General features: G+C 36.5%; 1 protein-coding gene across 1 annotated transcript in view; it reads right to left on the bottom strand.

The window, feature by feature from the left end:
• TTLL5 (tubulin tyrosine ligase like 5) overlaps positions 1-21,558 on the bottom strand; it is a 141,430-nt gene that overhangs the window by 57,813 nt on the left and 62,059 nt on the right. Inside the window, exons 24-29 of the mRNA XM_070940991.1 lie at positions 20,977-21,080; positions 19,649-19,776; positions 16,627-16,740; positions 14,407-14,796; positions 11,185-11,360; positions 3,706-3,857 (exon numbers count right to left, since the gene is read on the bottom strand). Of these exons, the coding sequence (XP_070797092.1) occupies positions 3,706-3,857; positions 11,185-11,360; positions 14,407-14,796; positions 16,627-16,740; positions 19,649-19,776; positions 20,977-21,080 (1,064 nt within the window). The remainder of the gene's footprint in view (positions 1-3,705; positions 3,858-11,184; positions 11,361-14,406; positions 14,797-16,626; positions 16,741-19,648; positions 19,777-20,976; positions 21,081-21,558) is intronic.

Here is a 21,558-nt window from a genome sequence, read left to right as displayed (position 1 = left end):
CATTCTTTGGCAAAGCATAGAGTCTGGTACTTATTCAAAACATTTTACACTACAGAGTAATGAATATGTATAAGGAATATTTATTAACAGAATGAAGTAGTCTCCAGAAACACATATTAGTAGGCTTCATAGTTTCTTAAGAGTATCGATACCATGCAAAGTGGTAATTGGAACCGAGGGTAGATTATATGCCTACAGATATAATCAAGACACTTGTGTACAAAAACTTCACCGTTTAAAAAAGCAATAATGTTTCATGATTTCTGACTTAATTTAGAAGTTGGCTGAGCAAATGTTTGTAATGTGACTTTCTTCAGGTATCTGTCTTCTTTCCTCTTTTCTGCATCCCTTCACACCAATGTCATCTGCTCTAAGACCTTCCGTACCAACATTGTCTTAAAAAGCAAATTCTAAGCAACAACAGCTGAAGTATTAGATACAAGGGAAACACTTTAATTATATGAAGCAACTGCCAATCTAGAAGAGTCAAGGAATTATGAGTTCTTTACTCCTCCCATTTCTTTTCATGATTTTTGGAGCAAATGATCAATAAATCCATTTTTGAAGATGTTAGAACACCCAACAAAACCAACAAAAAGTGGATAAATTCTTGAAAATCTTTACCTTCCTTGCAAACGCAGAGAAATTATGATATAGCAGTGACTGAAACACTGATAATTTCTGTTCTACCATAGAACAAACTAAAATTTTTAATTTTAATTTATTTAATGTAGGTACTGCTTGACTCCAAATTGATTCTAGCCATGTACAATAAAATCAACAGACTAAAAACAGATTAAAATAATTATGAATAATCAATAACCTTCCCCTTCCATTTTCGCTCACCTGGCTGTTTGGGGTCATATTGTTCTGATACTGTAAAGCAAAGGAAAGCTAAAGTAAAATCATAAGCACAATTGCAGTCATTTGATTTTCCACTTAGTGACTGCTTCATTTAATCACCGAGTTGATAGTCCCAATTGTGGTTGCTAAGTAAGAACTACCTGTTTTATACAACTGCATCATAGAAGACAGAGCACATTTCAGTTTGCTCTCTGATCCAACTGCAGACCTTTGTTGCTCTAAACCAGGAGTGTCAAACTCGTGTCGTCATGATGTCGTCACATGACGTATCGGGACTTTTTTCCCCTTCGCTAAACTGGGCGTGGGCATGGCCAGCACGTGATACATCTGGCCTGTGGGCCACGAATTTGATACCCTGCTCTAAACCTATATTTTGCTCCCCCAACCTTTACCCCGTATCTTTACTCAGGTACACAGAAAGCATAATAGAAACACACTTAATGTATTTATAAGGTCGAAGTCTAGAAAATTAATTCAAATTGAATCAGTTTTGTAATATCACTCAATTATTCAGGCAATATGTTTCAAAGCCTCTATATAAGTTGCCAGTTTCAATTGTGGTTGCTAAATGAGAATTACCTATTGATAGGAAACAGGATTCAATAAGGTAATTTCAGAACTCACTGATATACTTGATTAGGTAATCTGGATCTCAAGATAAACCTGTACTTAAAGAGAATGCACAGCTCATGAATAATCAGGCTAATAATTCGAAAATACTTTTTCAGTGCCCCTTCCCAACAAACAATTCATTGTCCTGAAAGAAATTCTAAAACAAGTCAAACAACAAGAATCATAGAGATTTGTTTCCTATCTAAGGATTGGGCATGAGGGAAGGGAGTAGAGATTGCTTCAACGTTATTCCCATAAAGACAGTTAATGAACAATAGACCGATATACAATAGCAGTCAATGCACTGCAGGTTTACAGAGGGAGTTTCAGAGGGAAAGAATGGACCCTAACACTTTGATCTGAAATGTCAACAGCAAGTTGAACTGAATGTTAGAAATACTCAGCCATAACTACAGCTGCTAGCAACTTGCAAATTTTTCATTTAGCTAATCTTGCTAATTATTTCTCTTGCAACTTCAGTGTTTCTTATATATGAATATAGGTAGCTATCATTTAGAGATTACAATTGGGACCGGAACTTGTTAAGCAAAACAGTTGGTACTGAAATCACCACTATGCTTACAATCTTACTTTATCTTTCCTTTGCTATAGAGACCTGCAAAGATTATAAAAGCAAAGTCTGGTCATAAAGTTACTTTTTCATTAACATCATAATTGCAAACCATTGCTAGATGAGGCAGTCACAAATTGATGACTACCTTTATTAATCTCTTGACCAGATCTTTGCTCTGACCTTGCCTGGGTTCAGAAGCTAAGAATTGCTCAGAAGTTGGTTACAACTTGTTTGAAAGGTTATCAGTGAACATCAGGACTTTAAATTAAATCGGAAAGTTAAAAATCATCCTAGAAGAAGCCTATGGCAGAGGTTAGAATAAAAGCTATAATTTAATGGTAGTCTCTGGCATGCAGTGAGGCCTCAGATCCACTCCCTAGCATCCCCAGTTAAGAGTTTTAAATAGATAGATGGGAAAGGCTTCTCTATGACATGTTTTCGGAATAGCCAAAACATTATTTTTATATGAATGAGGATTAGCAAATTGAACCAAATCCAAGTGACTTTTGGATGGATACTTTTTCTGAAGAAATAGAAAATTAGTTTGGAAGCACTCCTGTTGTTTCTGAATTCAAGTGATTTTTAGCGGTCATGAAAGTTTTTATAAACTGTGTCTGGTTGAACAACTATAATTTTACTTGAAGGAACCATACTTTACTCTAGTTATACTTACAAGGCACTGATCTCAAAAGACAATTTAGAACTTTAATATATCTGGAGTAATATGATATTAGATTGACCACATTATATCCCTTTGCTGCATGGGCTGCAAATACATTTCAGGGTCTAAGTCAAGCCAACCAATTTCAGCCTTTAAATACTTAAAGGCATCAGGATCAAGTTTTTCAGAAACCTCTTCCTGACATGTTCATGTTTTAAAATTTCTAGTTGGGGTGGAGGAAAGGAAGAGAGACATAAAAGGGATCCTTGGAAATTGATTTCGATTTGTTGCTAGGTAAATTTAAAATCTATACCTACCATTTACCAAAGTTAGCTCTCATATACTGATTAATTTCCACTACAGTATTCCATATTAAAGGAGGGGAAGCATTTACATAACTGCTTAGGGTCACAAAAACTACAAGAAGTGTCATTTGTAGACAGATAAATCAACTTCAGACAAGTATGCCTAATCCTATTGGCTGCTCTTTGAACAGAATACCGATACCCTAATGATGACAATGTGAAAAGACAAGATTCTTGTTCGATTATTTGTTTCAAGTGACTAGATTTTACATCTTGAGGAAAATATATTAATACCAACTTTGCTTTTTTTGTTATTTATATAATGAGCAAAATATATAATTTCTATATAACATCAGTAAAAAAACAAATAGATAACTCTCATATCCATTACGGAATTAAAGGCTGCCTTCATAGATCAATTAATCTAATTCAGTCATAGTCTTGCAAAAAAAGTAATATTCAGAAACTGTAGGTTTTCGTGGCTATTTATTGGTAAAATTCCTTCTTGGTGGTGCCATGTGAGCCAATATATGTGTGCAAAGGTTTCACTACTTATGTTGCTAACTTCTTCAAGAAGTTAGCAGTCAGCAAATAATCACATTCTTGCACATTATACGAGCAAAATGCTAATGGGGCGTGTGGATATGATTCTAAAACATACATATTTTCGGTCTAATTGTTTCTCTTACCTCAGTGTTAAAGATGCAGGTCTGGTATCGGGAGTGCTGCTGTGTGTTTGAAAAGCCCAAAATGAACCTCCTGGGTTGAGTGGTGGACGGTAACTGGAAGCAGTTGCATTTACTTTATTAACGGCTCCATTTATCATATTTAAATTTGTCAGCTGAAGAGGAGAATAATGCAAGCTTTTTAAAAGATTCAACAAGACAACAAAAGTATCTCATCATGAATTTTCACTGAAAGATTATATAATTAATATATTGTTAAAGAAACAGAGCCAGTTTACACAGCAAAGACTTTTATTCCCGCTGATTTCACACCCGCAAAAATGTGTGTTTAATGAGCCATATGAAAGTTAGCAATCATAGTGTGATATGTGAATATATGATTTCATCATCTCAGAAGAAGCAAGAAAATACAAGTCATCGACAAACTATGGTTATTTTCTGGAGTCTCGTGGACTCACAAAAAGGCAGACTCCTGTATATACAAGTGACACCAAATCTGGCTAAGCAGTAGCAGAAGTATCATTAGCAACATATACTCTCAAAAAGAAGCTGGCACAAGTATTTTCAGTATTTTCATTAATTAACAAAAAAAGCACATGTACATACATACATGGTCTATCGGACAATCAAAATTAATAGTCATAATCTATCAAATGTATGATTAGTATAATCAGTATTCATTTCTGGCATCATTGTTCCAAAGTCTTTTCTTGCCCTTCAGTCAACTTCTCTGATTCTACCATCCCAGGTTCAGAAGATTATTTATTTATTTATTTGTTTGTTATTTATTGGCTGCCCATCTTACTGCAGGATAACTTTGTGCTTCTAGTTAATACATATCAACTGTCTGTTGCTATTGATCACATATAGATTTTTCCTTCCAATGTTGTATAATAATTCTTTTATCCAGTCCTCATACCCTAAATTCTTCAGTTCTTGATATCTTCACAAATTCGGTATACTGGAGACATATCCAAGAATACATTAACCATCCTGTTGATTTCAGTCCAAACTGGAGACCATATGAGTTAACATTTCAATTACTGAATTGCAATTGCAGTGAACTCTTTTTAAACACAGGCATCCAATATACATAAAATATATTTTTGTATTAACTTTATTTTAAATTAAAAAGAAATTCCTCTCATGTTATTAAGGCAACCTTCCATTGCTTTATTAGCAAAGAAGACTCAAGCTTGTTATTCCACATAACATCTAATGTCAACTTCATCAGCTTTCTTCCCCTGTCTATAAAAATATATTATTGGCTTTGGAACCACAACTTTTTCTTCAAACGTCCAATCAGTGTGGAACCTCAAAAATGGCAAATAAGAATGAAAAACTTCATTATTCTGTTACTTGAGATTAAAAAACTATAAAGAAGCATTCTGAGGTAAATTAAAATTAAAGGTTTTTTTTAATTCTACAGAGTTTTAAAAACTCTTCTTCAATTGAGTTAATTCAAAATATGGCAATGAAAGCAGAACAATGAAATACATTCCAATTTAATAGTAAAATATTTATCTCATCTGAACAGGGAAAAGATGCACTCATTAGTTCTTTCTTCCCTGACTAGCGCCTGTTCCTTTCCCAAAAATCTGCTTTAGAGAGTTAGAGGACCTCCTAAACCAGGGGTGTCAAACTCACGTTGTCACCACGTGACATATCGGGACTTTTTTCCCCTTTGCTAAACTGGGCGGGACTAGCATGTGACTCATCCAGCCGGTATGCCACGAGTTTGACATCCCTGTCCTAAATGGTATGCGAAGAGAGGTTGGGGAATCAAGAATTGTCAAAAATTATCCTCCTCTCCCTTTTATGCCAGAAGAAATTAGAGCAAAATATCACCTGAAAACACTACTGTGTCAGCATAAATCTTGCCAATGCATCTTGAAAAATATATTTTTAATTTTCATCATATATTACTATTATATCAATTAATACAATTATGTATTTATTCTAGTCCAAGCCAAGGAATAAGAATATGGGATTTCAGTGCCTTACCCAACTCCTTACTTTTACTACTTTTCAAAAAAATTCTAAGCTTCTTAAAAACATGATAATAGTATTATTTAAATCATAAACCATGCCATCATTTGGCAATACTTCTAAATGAAAATCAGATTTTTTTCTGCATTGTACATTTGATCATGCACACTGCCTTCTGATTTGGTCATAAAGTCCTTTATTTCCAGTAAAAAAAAAAAAGAAAGAGCTTAATTAGGCCATCTCTTTCTACATTACTTTCCATTGTTAAAATTCTGTTTGTCTTAAAGCTGTCTTTCACACTGGAACAGGTGTGTAAACACTTGAACGTATGGTGGGTAAGGATGTTTCACACATTCCACACAGACAGGTGTTCAACTTACAGCAGACTTAAATACAGTCATTGGAATCAAAAGCAGGCATCAGAGCATACTGGCTTATTTAAACCAGCCCATCATGTTTCTTCAGTGTTGATAGTTATTCTTCCACTCCTTGATTTGTTTCTGCTTCTATAATTAACCTGCCAGCTGAGTAGATTCCTTGGGGAACCAGTAGAATAATTCACATCTGTACAGCAGAGCTCTGCTTTGCTGACTGTGACTTTCCATCCTCACCATTTGATGTGCCTTAAGGTATATAATGAGCATACCATATTTAATATAACTTTGCCTGATTTTATATGTAAAGGAAGAGTACAAAAGCAAGACAAAAACAACTTTTTTGCATGAGGAAAATAGGATTTATAGGTTTTAATATTTATTTGTGTTTGTTAGATCTCTATCCAGACCTTTTTCCAGGAGTTCAAGAACATTCACATATTTCATTAAACCATTGTAACAACAACCCTGTGACCTCGGTACAGGTAGTCCTTCCTTACCACTTGTTCACCAACTGTTCAAAGTTACAACGGTACTTGAAAAAGAATAACTTTATGGCCAATTTGCAGTATCCCTCAATCATGTGGTTACAGTCAATACACATTGTCCTGGGTTCTCTCTAAATTTTTAGAGCAAAGCAATTGGAGAGGAAGGAATTGGAAGAGAACAAGATGTTTGCTCTTCTCCTTACCAAAAGTAATGCGATTGTGCTGGCACTCAGGACTGGGAGCTGAAGATATGCCACACAAACAGCCTACTCTCTTGCAAACCCTTCCTCTCCGACCTCTCTACTTTGGGAGGTGGGAAAGAAAAAAGCCAAGCAATTTCTATAGGCAATCTCTCTTTTGTCTGACCTTTATCTCCCCTTGCAGAATGATGAGGAGAGGAAGGGATTACAAGAGAGTAAGCTGTTTGCTCTTCAACATATTGAAAGCAATACTGTCATATTGGAAGGTTTTATAATTTTTGTATTCATTCATTTCCTTTTGTGTAAGAGTTCAATAATGGACTTCCAAAATGTTTTTTTAAAAAGTGTTCCCAACCAACGGAGACCAAAAACTTACAGGTAGTTCTCACTTTTATTATGAAACTTATTTGCTGCCCATCTCATATCCAATGACTCTCCAGTAATTAGGACTGGAATTGCCATTGCTAAATAAAGCAATTGTATCACTTAGTGACAGAAATCCCAGCAGTCCCCATTGCCATTTTTAAGTGAAAATCACAGGTTGTTAAGCAAGGATCTCCTTGCAACTTCCTGCTGGTTTCCAGCAAGCAGGAAGTCAAAGGCAGGATGTCACAAATCTGGGTGGCTTACAAGCAGGCCAGCACGTGGATAACAGGATGAAAAACGGGGTAGGGAGTGACTGTTGCTGGGCATGGGAAACTGCTCAGGAGGCTGCTACAATGCCGCACAAGAATGGCCAAGCACATGCTTCAGAGTTCAGGCTGGAAGGTGCTATGGATGGACATGCACTATGGAATACAAGATCCCCAGGATCTTGCACATTGTTACTTTATTTCACTTTTCAGCTATCATGACTGACTGAGTTCACTTACACAAACTATTTGTCTAAACATAACTAGGTTGGGGTTTAGACGTCAATAAAGTATATAGTAATCATGCAGTATTTATTAGAGCAGTTATTGCTGTTTACAAAAGAGCACTATACCATCAGAATAAGCAAAGTAGACTATCAATTTCAATTTCTTTTATCTCACCTCTGCTATCAAAGACCACTTTGAACCTGTGCTTCTCTCCTCTCAAAATAATCTTCCTAGTTCAAAAATGGGTTAAGATTAAATACCCTCATTTCTGTCCCCTGGAAGTGTGTTTGTGTGTCCCTCCAATTATAGGGAGGGAGAAAACTAGAACCGACATTGATAGTACTATTTGTCTTACCATTTGTAGTTATCTAATAATAAACAGGACACCTCTAGGAAGGAAGGGAGCCTTGTTCTGCAGTTAACTGAGGTCTATTTCAACCACACCCCATAGATAAATTGCCCTCAGGCAAGTTTATCTGCATGCTTGCATTTATAGATAGATATAAGACAAGAAGAAAAAAATATAGTTTAAGGGGTTTGAGAGGTGTGAAGTCTCCATGTACATCAAAATTGATTTGGCTCAAGGCCCATGACATTCCTACCCTGCTTGCTGAGTTTACCAGCTCACAGGGTACGCACATAAAGATCATAAGAGTTCCAGTCTCCAGAAAACATTCCAGACAAAACCTGCCACAGACATTCCTGGGAAACCTGACAAATTTGCAGATTTGTTTGTAGTGTTTCCAGCACATGCATCTTTTTTTAAAGAGTCTGTATTGTAGTGGATTATTTGCTTTCCATTACTGGAAGAAATCAGACTTGGAATTAAATAGTCCTAAGAGTTTTAAAGCTAAAACTTCACTAGGAGTTATTTCAGTAAGGCTTAGATGTGCCAAACGTTTGATGATCAGAGAGTAACCCTTCCCACAAAATAGTTCCTTGAAGCTCAGCTTGACTCAGCTAGCAGCTCCTTGAAATCCTTCAAGACTAAATCCAGCTACATAAAAGCCTTTGGAGCACCAGGAATGATGCTGTTTCAGGCACTCTTTTTACTTCTATATTGTTTTCTTCTATGATATTGGTGTACATCAGCTTTCTAATGAGTCTCACATTGCATCTACTAAAGAAAAAATGACAAACAAAAAGAAAGATGAAGCAGAAGATGGGTGGAAAAAGTAGGAGTGATGGCTAAGAAGAATTAAAACACATTTCCTGTTTCAGCTTGCAGTTGAATGGAAGATCCAGGAGGGAGAGGCTTAAAAATAGATTGGAAAAAAGCTTCCTAACATTGAGTATATTACAGATGAAGTGATAAATCTCTATGCTTTAAAAGCATAGCTAATTATATATGGCTTTTGTGGGAAGCCTGTGATAGAGTAAAATAGGGGAGGGGAGGGGAGGAGAGGAGGAATTCAGATGCGAAATACACAGCTTGGGAACTTAATCTCCTCTCCATATTTTTCTACCACAGCACTGTAAAAAAACAAAAACAATTTGAGATACCTTTAAAAGCAGAACTTGTTCATATTTCCTAGTATTTGATATAAAAAGATTTACTGTCTCTTACACTGGAGGCAATACATCACCATCATGGCTAGCAAGCAATCACCTACGATTTTATCCTACTTATGAAGCAGGTACTGACTAGTTTTTGAGGTGGCTGGTGCCAAGCAGAATGGTATTGTTAAAAAAAAACACCAGAAAAAAACCCTGTACTAGATATTTGTACTTTGTATTCTCCACCAAGTTTTATGAGGAATGCCAGCTTTTTGCTTAGGACCACTTTTCCAATGAAAATATGAAATAATATGCCCTACCCCCTTTCTTACAATGATATATCATTACATTTGTAAGAAATTTGCTGCAAGCTTTGAACACTGGCTGACTCAACAGAAGAGACAGATATATCTTGTTCCAGCCCTCGCCTGGGTGGTCTGATGTTATCCTTAAGATCAAACTCTGTAGCTGGAAAAGCTGGAGCTGTTGCTAGTGAAAATCAATCCATGAATTTGCACATTTGTTCACAGAGAAATGCAGAAAAGAAGTAACTCTTCTTTTTATCAAGCAGGGCAATTCAACACATTCTTTTATTTACCATCAATAACTACAAAGCACTGAAGCCTAAGAAATGTTTGTAACAACCACTGCTTCTGTTCTGCCAAAAGCATTCAGGCAGGCACCAATGAAGACCTCACACAGAACTAATACCACCTCACAGTATATTACATAGGGAAAAAAGTTCTCAGCAATAGTATGGAAGAGATCTGCCATTATCATTTTTCAAAAAATAAAATTAAATTTCCTATTTGAGCCCATAGCCCAAACTTTCCTGGTGGTTTCCCATTCAATTCTGCTTAGTTTCTGAGCCTAGACAAAAAAAATGGTGATAATCACGATAGATTGTCAACCCAACTTTTCTATATATATATATATCTCTGATTTTATTTCTAATAGCTGGAATTGTTTTTAGCAATTCTGGAAAATTCCCTGAAAGATTCCTTTCATAAATTAAAAGAGGTTGCATATGAAACTGATAAGTAGAAGAAGGCCCCTTTTAATGGGCATGGACAATGTTCAATGTGCAAACTAAGAACCAGTTAGAGTTTGTCATTAATAGAAACAATAGGTAACACTCAGCATTTTGGGGGTGTAGAGAATACATTTGGAATTGTCACAATATTAAAATAATAATACAACTCCCCATGATTTAGTGGGGTCATTCCTAAAATTGTTCTGCATTTCCTGTAACTCAGAGGAGAATAGGCAGGGTTAGCATCTGTCACTGCGTTATTTTATTTACCAGCTGAGCTAATTATTTCTGGACTATCAGACTTTCCGTACCTTGCCAAGAATTGTTATCAAAAGCTACTACGCATGTCCATCCACCCACATTCCTTCACACACTTTTTCCTTTGTTCTCATGCCACGGCTGCTGGTTGCTGGAAAGCAGCTGGCACGAATTACTTTCAAAATGTAGCAATTATCTTTCTTAGTTAGTGAGGTGTTTTATTTTCTTTATAACAAATAAATGAGTTTTATTAGAAAACTTTTCTTCGGGTTTTATTTTCAGAATATTGCAACTTGGAGAAAGCCTCGATCCATCCTCTAATCAGGGTGATTTGTCCCAGAGCCAATTATGGGATTAATGAATGCCCTGACAGCATCAACCCTGCTGTACTGCCTGTTCCTATTTAATATTATTTATTTATCAAGGTGGGCAGTGGGAAAATGGTATAAAATTAAGAAGAGATAGATTGTGATGCAGCAGAGATTTCCCTTTATAAAGCTCCAGCTTGCATATAAATTAGCTTGCAGTAGCTTCATCAGGGTGCCTTCCACTTATTCTATGCTCACTATAAACACAGTGCCTTAACATTATTATTAATATGTACAGTATATTAGAAAAAAGTTATTGCAATCCCTGTGATCAAGCACAGTTCAAGAGGATCCATTAAGATTAATTAATACTTATCAAATACATCTTAATCACTGTTTATTTTTCTCTTTTGTGAATTGATACTAGCATCAAATGCTATTTCTATTCAAAATGGAAAATATGTTTTTTAGATACCTGTTGTGTAAGAAGGCTGATGTGACTGGGTGGCGAGTACTGCCTAGCTGCCTGCTTCTCTGCCAATCTCTGAAGTTCTGCTGCAATATCATGATTATTACGCTTGTCTTCTGCATCCTTATTCATTCTGGCAGATACACCACGCTGTCTGCTTGGGCTGTGACTTCTTGATCCTGCTAAAGTGAGTGAAAAGTTTTATTTTGCCATGATTTTTTTCCCCTAGCTATAAGAAATATGCCTTCTGTGCAAAAATTGGCAAGGGACAGAAATATTCATGACAAAATAGAAACCAAGTATTTTATATGAAAGATACTAATAAAGATTCTCAATTACAATATGTTTATATCTATAGGTAAATTATCTCACAGTTTTTGCTTTCTTTCAAAAGTTTTATAAAGAACACAAACGATTTCTTTAAGAAGTAATTGAAGAAAGGACAATTCAGAAAGTCAGCATGAGATAAGGAAAAAAAATAAGGCATAAAAGAAGTTTTATTCCAAAGAAGCCTCTGGTTATTTATTAGCACTATGTCAACTATTTGGAGGGATACCTTAAGAAGCCTCTTCAAACCTACTGCTCAGAGTGCCAAGGCCCCATGTTGTTGTTTTAAATCACAACCAAAGCCCCAATAAAATCAGAACTGATACTGTACACATGCTCCTTTCCCTGCAATCCCAGCAAAAGTAAATTTGGGGGGTGGCGGGCATAACCATAATCTGCCATTGTGGAAGTCCTTGAAATGGCCACCAAGAGCCTTTGAGAGAATATGGAATCATGATATTTGGAGTAATAGGTTCAGAAGAGTATGAAGCAGCCTTCCATGTGGTTGGCACCATCCCAATAAATTAGCATAATATGAAAGAAAAATGAAACAAAACGCATTACTTGGAAAGCTTTTCTTATATGAATAGAACAGTTCTTTTCAAAGCCTTAAAAACTTCGTGAGGATTATCAGGAAAAATATAATACAACATGTGACACATTACAATTTTGAAATACTCTACAATGAAGAATAAGTTTACTCACATCTGGTTATAATTTACTGTATATATTAATAATGTTTTTCCTTCCAGACTAACTTTAATTGAACTTATGTCATTTTGAACAGAAATCTTAGATGTTTGTTGGTAATTTTTTTTTATATTCCCCCAATAAAATAAAATATAAATTTAAAATATTTATTTTTGAACCATATAAAATGGACATTCTCAGGGGTTTTTTCCCCCTTTTTCTTTCCATACTATTTATATGTGCCATTTATTTCTTTTCTTTTTCAATTCTGTATATTTTTCTTTAATTTATGCCATTTGGGTTTTGCCAAAATATTTCTAAAAAGCACCTGAAAGAAAAATATATTTAAAGTAGCATTGAACCAAGAGAGTATTTTCAAAAATGTAAAAATGAAAAGTACTGCAGTAGCTGACCTTCTGAAAATAATCCAAAAAGTTTATATGCTACACACACACAAAAAAAAATAATACTGCAAATAAATACAAATCTGATGTCAAATGTTGAAAAACAGATGGTCTGGCAACTGCGTACTTCAATGCTATAAGCAATTACAGTGGTATCTTGGTAGTCAACTGCTTTGAAACTCATTGAATTTGGTACTCAACGCATTTTGACGTGAAAATTTTGTCCCCGTCCTCATCGTTTGTTTAGTACTCAATGCATAAGCTAGAATTTGTCGGTGTTGGTTGCCTTGGACTTACTATATTATTCCTTATGGGAAAATTTGTTTGGTACTCATCATTTTTGGTACGTATCATGCCTTCAGGAATCAACAATGAGTACCAAGGTACCACTGTATTGCTACTGAAATCCGTCACTGCCATGTGAACCATGTGATTGCTTAAACCTGACACCTATGTCAGCAGTGCAAGCCATTGAGAGCTCATTCTTATTTAGACCAATCTGACATTCATTTCAATATTTGACATTACTGGGCTGTTTGCTGGTCTTTCCACATCCTTTCCTAGCAGGAAAAAAGGGCTAAGTAGAGGGATGAACACCTGCCCCTTTAAATGTTGGGTTTCAATTCCTAGCAGCTCCAATCAATAAGAGTAATAGTTGGTGATGATTTGAACTATAATCCAATAATATCAGAAGGGCCATGGGTTTCCTACTCCAAGGGAACAGGAGTTATTATTTCTTGGAAAAACGGTAATAGTATCCAACAGTCAAAATAATATTTTAAAGAACTGTTCCAGTATTATTTACAGATAGAGATCTGTACACCAATAACATGGAAATCTGGCAAAACCTAACTGATGAAGAAAAACTAATTCAAAGTGGAAAAGGTGTAATCTGATGGCAGAGCACAATATTGCAAAAGAGACATTCTATCCTTGGCATCTCCAGGGAAAAATGCTAAAGGCTGCTATTGGAAACTTGGGGAGCCTCTCCATGTGAGCATGTAAACAATATTTAATTAGATCAATATTTTGATAGAGTATAAAGTTTCTTCCTATGTTTTGTTGAATTCACAAGCACTAGGATCTAGTGAGAAAACCACCGAAAGCCCTATTATAAAAAGTTCAGAAGCCCCTCTCTTTTGTACTGCCAATGAAGAAAACACTGGTGTTTGTGATATTCTACATCTATTGTCCAGTCACTGCAATAACGTTCACAAGCAGTTAATATTCCAAGGTATTAATATTTCTGGATGTCAGTCCAGTTTTTTAGTTGCTGCCTGATACCTTGTCCTATACAGTTTCATACACATGAACTTAAATAACCACAACTCAGTCCATTGGAGACTGTTGCCAAATTGTGTCATGAGAAAACAGCAACAAGATTAGAGAGGCATGATCACCCTATTCTTTGTTTCTGCAAGTTGCCTTAAGAATCAACAACATAATCTCTTCACACATGCCTTAATACTCTAGAACAGAGGTGGGGAACCACGGCCCCTTTATGACTGTGGACTTCAACTCCCAGAATTCCTGAGGCAGTCATGCTGGCTCAAGAATTCTGAGACTTGAGGTCCACAGGTCATAAAAGGGCCATAGTTCACTATCCTGGCTCTAGAAGATGATGTAATCTTCCTGACGACAATTCTGAATTAGATTGGATATAGTTCTTTTTCAAATAAGTATCTCATAAGGAAAATACGAACTTATCCAACTCAAAACTTGCACAATTAATTCAAATTGTCTTGGATATTGCAAGAATATTTTTTAAAAAACATAACAATAGTGTGCCAGCTGAACATCAGCCTACCTGCTTTTGCTGAGGAAGGTCGGGTCAGTCTCTGGCTGTAGATTTGCATGGCAGTTTGAAAGGAAGAGAAGGGGCTGACAGTGTAACTGCCAGACCGACAACGGTGTAAGTTTGTACTGTTCGAGGACGGGCGGGACACATTTTTTGCTGTATTAGACACGTTGTCAGGTGCTGCATTTTGAGAAGAAGGGGGAAATGTTGCTCTAGAATTTGGCGAAAGGGAAGGGGTTGAGTGATAATCAGGCAACTGTACATTCTCACAGGCAGCAGGTTGCGAGGATAATGGCATACTGATGCTTTGTGGGAGTGTGGTACCATGAGTAAAGGAAGAAGTGCTAAGAACGCTGAATTGCGGCGTATTCTCTCCATCTTCTGTTGAAGAAGGAACACCTAGCAGAGGGAGAAGAAAACATCAAGCCAATCAGGGCAATTCATATTTTTTTCAGTAGGACAGATAAACACTTCTACAACTGCACTGAGATACCTTTTACAACCTTTAGATTTTTTTTTATATAGCATCTGAATTTTCAACAATTTGACAAAAGAGCTTTAATAGCCAATATAAATATTTCTCAATACATTCTACCCAGTTTGTATTTATATTGTTAATTCTATTATTTTACTATGATGTTCTCTACATGGATACTCAGTTTTTTATTTCATAATAATTAAGATACTCAAAGGTAGAACAGTACTTATTCCCAATTATTTGATTTTTGCATGTAATATTTACAAACAGTACCATGTCAATTACAACATTTGTTCTTTACTTTACAGTAAACTAAAATAGTATTCATAAAGTCAGTCTCATACATGAACCAGTCTATGATGCTTTTTAACTACTGTACAACATTTCTACTGGTTTTATATCAACAGTATAGTCTACTGCTTAGCACATTAAAAATTCCCCAAAAAGTTTTTTCTATTCAATGTTCATGAAAATGTTTAACTTAAAATTGATTGTGGAAAAGATTAAAAATATTAGAGCCTATTTCACTGACCCATCCATTTGTTATACTAAGCAGTATCAATACAATAAAATATAGCAAAGAAACATTAACTCTAAATTAGATGTTTGAAAAAATTATAATTGTTAGCATCTTGACTGACAGACTCACTATGCCAGTCTAAATTTATCTGAATACTCTTGTCTGTTTGTCTGTCTGTCTGTTTCTAGTCTAGTCTAATCTTATCTAATCTACCTTTTTTAGATTTATTGTCACTTTGAATGTATACTAATCGTCATACATTAAAATGAAATTTCATTGCATACAGATCTCAAAAGGTTACCACCTCCAATATAAACTACATAAACATATCTAAAAAAAGAAATAAATGAATGAATGAATGAATAAATAAACAACTAAATAAATAAATACAAAACTATGCATATACCCACTTATATGACACAGAGAAACAATAGTCTAGTACAAATGTATACATGTATATGGTGAGAAAAATGAATCTTGCGAGTTTACCAGACGGATGGCATAGGGAACAAAGCTGTACAGAATCTGATAGTCCTGCTAGAAATACTTTGAAACCTCCTCCCAGAGGGGAGCAACAGAAACAGACCATAAAGTGGGTGTGTGGGATCTCTTGAGCTTTAAGCACATAGTGTTTATGAGCAGTATCCTGAATAATCTCAGCTGAATAATCTTGGCTGTCCTTACCACTCTCTGCATGGACTTTCTATCTGAGGCACTGCTGCCACCAAACCAAACAATGATGCAGTTTATTAAAACACTCTCAATTGTGCCTCTGTAAAAAGTGGGTAGGACAGAAGGAGAAACATGTGCTCTCTTCATCTGATGCAGGAAATGCAGATGCTGGTTTGCACGCTTCACTAAGGATGACGTGCAGAGACCAGTTCAGATTGTTAGTTATCTACACCCCCAGATACCTAATACTGTTGACCACATTTCTATCACATTTCTAAAGCTGCCACATATACAGCAAAACCCTGGGTGGCAAACGTAACATATAAAACATCAAGAACAGGAAAACACATACAACAACACACACAAAAACCTGGGTCAAGGCCCCCTTATAAAAATATCAGGACAGCTATATCATGGGAAGAGGCAAGTCTTCACACACCTTCTCTGGGTGGAGGTTGTTCCATAGGGAAGACACCATGACAGAGAAAGCCAACAAAAAGCCATTAAAGTTTTGTCAGAGTCTAACTATGCAAATTTACTCTTTTTCCAATTTTCTTACTGGGTAAACTAGTTCCTTTGGGTTGCTCAACTCTCGGCTGCTCTACCACATTTTCTTTCTCCACTGGAAGTTGGGACTGCTTTTTTTCATTTTTTCCCATCTTTTCTGAGTGACCTGAAAAGAATTTTCAAAATTAGAAGAAAACGAAGCAATGTATGATTATGATTTTCAGTATGGCATTTTCTAATACAGCAAATAATCTGTGATTAATTGCATCTGCAAATAAAAATCCATCCTGAAACTGAAATTCTTATGTATCTAAAATATTTCGACATTCCATATATCCATCAGAGAGACTAAACCAGGGGTGAAATGCTCCCGGTTCGGACCGGATCGCCCAATCCGGTAGCGATGGTGGCGGGTGGTTTGGAGAACCAGTAGCAAAAATCCCTGTGCACCCCCCCCCCCACCATGCCCAGCTGAGCCACACAAGCATCTGAGGCTTTTTTTTTTTTTTTTACTTTTAAAAGCATTTTTTCTACAACCTCTTCTGATGAAAATTTTTTTACTTTTAAAAGTAAAAAAAAAAGCCTCTGATAATCATGCGGCTCAGCTGGGATCGTCAGAGACTTTTCAAAGCATTTTTTTCTGCAACCTCTTGGCCGAAGAGGTGGTTAAAAAAATGCTTTGAAAAGTCTCTGACGATCCCAGCTGAGTTGCCTGATCGGCAGAGGCTTTTCAAAGCATTAGAAAAAATGCTTTGAAAAGTTTAAAAAAAAAAAAAAAGTTGGCCATGCCCACCCAATCACATTACCCCACCACCACCATGCCACGCCTACAGAACCGGTAGTAACAAATTTTACATTTCACCTCTGGACTAAACCATGAAACACGTTGGTTGGTTTGGTTTGGAGACTCTGAAGCCCCAAAGACCCTAGGCAGCTTACAATGCACACAAAGAAAAACCAAACAATAAAATGCATATGCATCTGGAAAGCAATCAAACAAACTGGAAACCAACATAAAAGATAAATAAAAGCTTGGCATCCAACCTAACCCCAGACTTGGGAACAAAGTCACATTTTCAACAAGTTCCAAAACAGAACAGAAAATAGGGAAGGGGGAGGCATACAAATTTACAGGGGATGCTGTTCCAGTTGGCAGGTACCACAACAAAGAAAACATACTACCTAGGTCCTGACAGATAATATTAAAGTGACAAGGAGAATGCTGACTCTGCTCAATCTTACAAAATGGGCAGATATAATCCCTTAGATAACCAGGCTCTATGCCATGTAAGGCTTTACAATGATAACCAGCACTTTGATTTGCAACCAAAAACCATTTAACAGCCAGTGCAGGTAACAAAGCAGGAATGATACAGTATACAAGCATAACATAATGTGCCTATCGCTGCCTTGTTACTACATTTTGCAACATTGCGGCTTCAAGGTCAGCTGAATGTAGAGTGCATTGCAAGTAATCCACCTGAGAAATGATTAGGGCATGACTACTTGAAGGGTTTTCCATACTAAGAAAAAGTGCAACAGGCACACTAGCTTGAGCAAGGCCTGTGATTCCAAGAAGAGCCCCAGGGGGTTCTAATCTTAAATGGGGAATCTATTTAATTATCTATTTCTAATCTTAAATGGGGAAGTATGATCCCCATCCAAGACCAGAGATGAAATATTCACAGATTCAAGAGATTCAGATAATAACCACCCAGTCTGAGCCCAAGTCTGTTCCTCCCTGTCCTCTAGACAGCATCTAAACAATGGATCAAGTCACTGACATTGCTTGGATGTCCTGGGATCAATATACACAACTGAGTATCATCAATGTACCGATAATACTGGACTTCAAACTGAGGTATATCACTCACCAGTTTCCCATAAATGTTAAGAGGGGTGAGGGGTCTCAAAATCTGAGACAGCCCACAAGCATGGGGCTAGGGATGTGACCTCTCTCCTCTTGTCAGCATTTATGAGAACTGACCAAGGAGGAAGGAGAGAACCATAATAAAACAGTACTTCCCACCCAGTGGTGAAATCCAAATTTTTCTATCTATCTATCTATCTATCTATCTATCTATCTATCTATCTATCTATCTATGTCTTCTTAAGTTTTCACAGGTGTGCATGTGCAAAAAATTAAAATCTCGGGTGTTTTCCCGCATCATTGTAAATAAGTTGGTTAAAATGTTTAAAATTCTGGTTAAAATCCCAGCTTAAAATCTTCTAAAAATCCTTACAGAGCACTCTGCTGAGGTTTTAAAGGACCTTGCAGAGTGCTCTGTAAGGATTTTTAGAAGATTTTAAGCTGGGATTTTAACCAGAATTTTAAACATTTTAACCAACTTATTTACAATGACGCGGGAAAACACCCGAGATTTTAATTTTTTGCATATACCTGCTGGATTTCACCCCTGTTCCCACCCCTCAAATCCACCCAAGAAGGATACTGTGATTGTGAGTATCAAAAGTCAATGGAAAACAAGGAACACAAGGTTAGATGCATCCCAGCTCTGTCAAATATCATTAGCAAGTACCACCAATTCTTTCTCTATACTGTACCCTGGCCTGAAACCTGATTGAAATGGTTCCAGATGATCTGTTTCCTCCAAGATGTTTTGCAACTATTGTCTGGCCACCATCTCAACTATCTTCTCTGAAAAGGGAAGGTGGGACACTATAGCTGTCTGGCAGTGTTAGATCCAGCATGGGCTTCTTCACAAGGAGGAACACTACAATTTCTTTCAAAGAGGGGAGGACAACCCCCTTCTTCTTTGATAGCATTACATGGACCAAGTATAGGTCATTTTCTAGGCAGCTTTAATAACTCAGGGAAGCCCAGGATCTAATAAACAAGTTGGCAAAGTCATAGATTGGAAGACTTTGTCCACTACCTCAGGAATCACAGGCTTAAACTCAATCCAGATGATCCCACTAGATTGTGCCCCAGCCACTTCAACAGGAAGAACCCAACTCTGAGTGAATCCAAGTAACTTTATCAAGAAAAAACAAGAATATTCCTCATTTGCTTCTTTACAATTATACTGAAGGTATCAGAAATGGATACTCACTGCCTTTGTTCCTGTTTTCCAACTGGCTATTACTATGCTTCGTAGCTCCAGGATTTGTCCCCAGGAAGACACTTGCTGATTTATTCTTATGTGTGTAAAAAGTCAATACCTCCTCAAGATCACTTTCACTAAAATGAGAAAAGATGCATACAAGAATAAATGGCCTAAATTTATGCAGCTGCAATAGCTACTATAAGCATGGAGGGGGGAAGGGAAAAGAAAGACAAATTGGAAAGAACTGAAAGAAAAAATGATGTTTTTGTTAAGCTTGGTAAAAGCCATGGTAGCACAGTGGTTAGAATGCAGTACTGCAGGCTACTTCTGCTGACTGCCAGTTGCCGGCAGTTTGGGTCTCACCGGTTCAAGGTTGACTCAGCCTTCCATCCTTCCGAGGTCAGTAAAATGAGGACCCAGATTGTTGGGGGCAATATGCTGACAGTGTAAATCGTTTAGAGAGGGCTGTAAAGCACTGTGAAGCGATATATAAGTTTAAGTGCTATTGGTATTGCTAAAATTCCATGCTGCATTTAAAGAAAGTAATACTCCTAGTCATCCAAAAGCTAGTAATAAAAATAATGCTAGCTATTCTTTTATAAAATGTATACAGCTACTTTGCTGTAGTAGTTAAGGCACCAGGCTAGAAACTGGGAGACTGTAATTCTATGTTCACTTTAGGTTCAAATCCAGCTGGATGACCTTGGCCAGTCACTTTTTCTCAGTCCTAGGAAGGTAGCAAGGACAAATCACTTCTGAAAGACCTGCTACAAAACCTGCAGGGACTAGTGCAGACAGCTGTCCAGAGTCAACACTGATTTAAAGGCACCCCCCCCAAATAGAACATTTCTGATAATAAAATTACTGTCAAAAATTCCATAGCCAAGGTTTCTATCTCCGTAATTTGAACATTACCTCTTCAGAGCTATATTGTACCCATCTTTGATGCAAAATGGATTTTGCTCCTTCTTTAGGGCTATGCTACAATGAAAGTAGAGAAAGAAGGAAAATCCCAGAAGAATATAATCCTTGTATCCACACTGGAGTACATCCAATTCTATTTCCCTTTGAAAAATTACAATATTTTATTTCCACCACTAAACAATTGTTATTAACCAGCAGCAGAGCTCAGTATAGGTTAGTATACAAAGTAGACTTCTGGATCTGAAGAATCAAGATAGGGTTTGCCTAGCATTCATGAAAAACACAGAGATAAATACAATAATAATATGACATACAGACGAATAAAAAAGCAATACCTTAAAAAGTCTCAAATTGGTCTCCAGAAGGAGGCAATATAATTATTGCTCTAAATGCTTTCGAGTAATTCATACCTTGCCTTAGTGATAAACTCGTGAAAGCCTTCTCCATCTACCCCCTCTTCTTCCTCTTCCTCCAGTTTCTTCATTGCCTTTTTCTGAGACATTTGATCTGTTTCCTAAAAATCAGCAACAACAGAGTAATCTCTCAAATCACCTTTTCTATGAATATGTTTTGTAATTATTAGGATGCTTGGAGGAGTACTTAGGGAAATGGTACTCAGTGCAAATATCCTTTTAAAGCAAACAGTTACTCTTCTCATACTCTACACTATTCATTGCAAAGTCTAGACAACAGCATCAGTAAGGTGCCAACAAACAACATTAGCACTTTAAAATAAAAACTGTACTTCAAGAGATAGGTAATTTAATGATTTGCTGTATTTCTAAATTATTTTTTGTTCAAAAACTTAGTAATGGCAAACTATTGGCCAATATACTATACATATTTGTAAAAGATATCAGAAGAAACGGGTTTCTTGTAGGATTCAGATATCATATGCCAGTTCCCAGTATGAATGAAGCACAATTTTAGATTGATACAGAACTTTCCATAGGTGTACTTAAACATCCAGTTTTTTTTTCAATTAGAGGAGT

This window comes from Pituophis catenifer, unplaced genomic scaffold, assembly GCF_029215685.1.
Source record: "Pituophis catenifer annectens isolate HBS135680 unplaced genomic scaffold, rPitCat1.0.hap2 SCAF_1, whole genome shotgun sequence".
Lineage (NCBI taxonomy): Eukaryota > Metazoa > Chordata > Lepidosauria > Squamata > Colubridae > Pituophis > Pituophis catenifer.
This window is presented reverse-complemented; position numbering and strand designations above follow the sequence as displayed.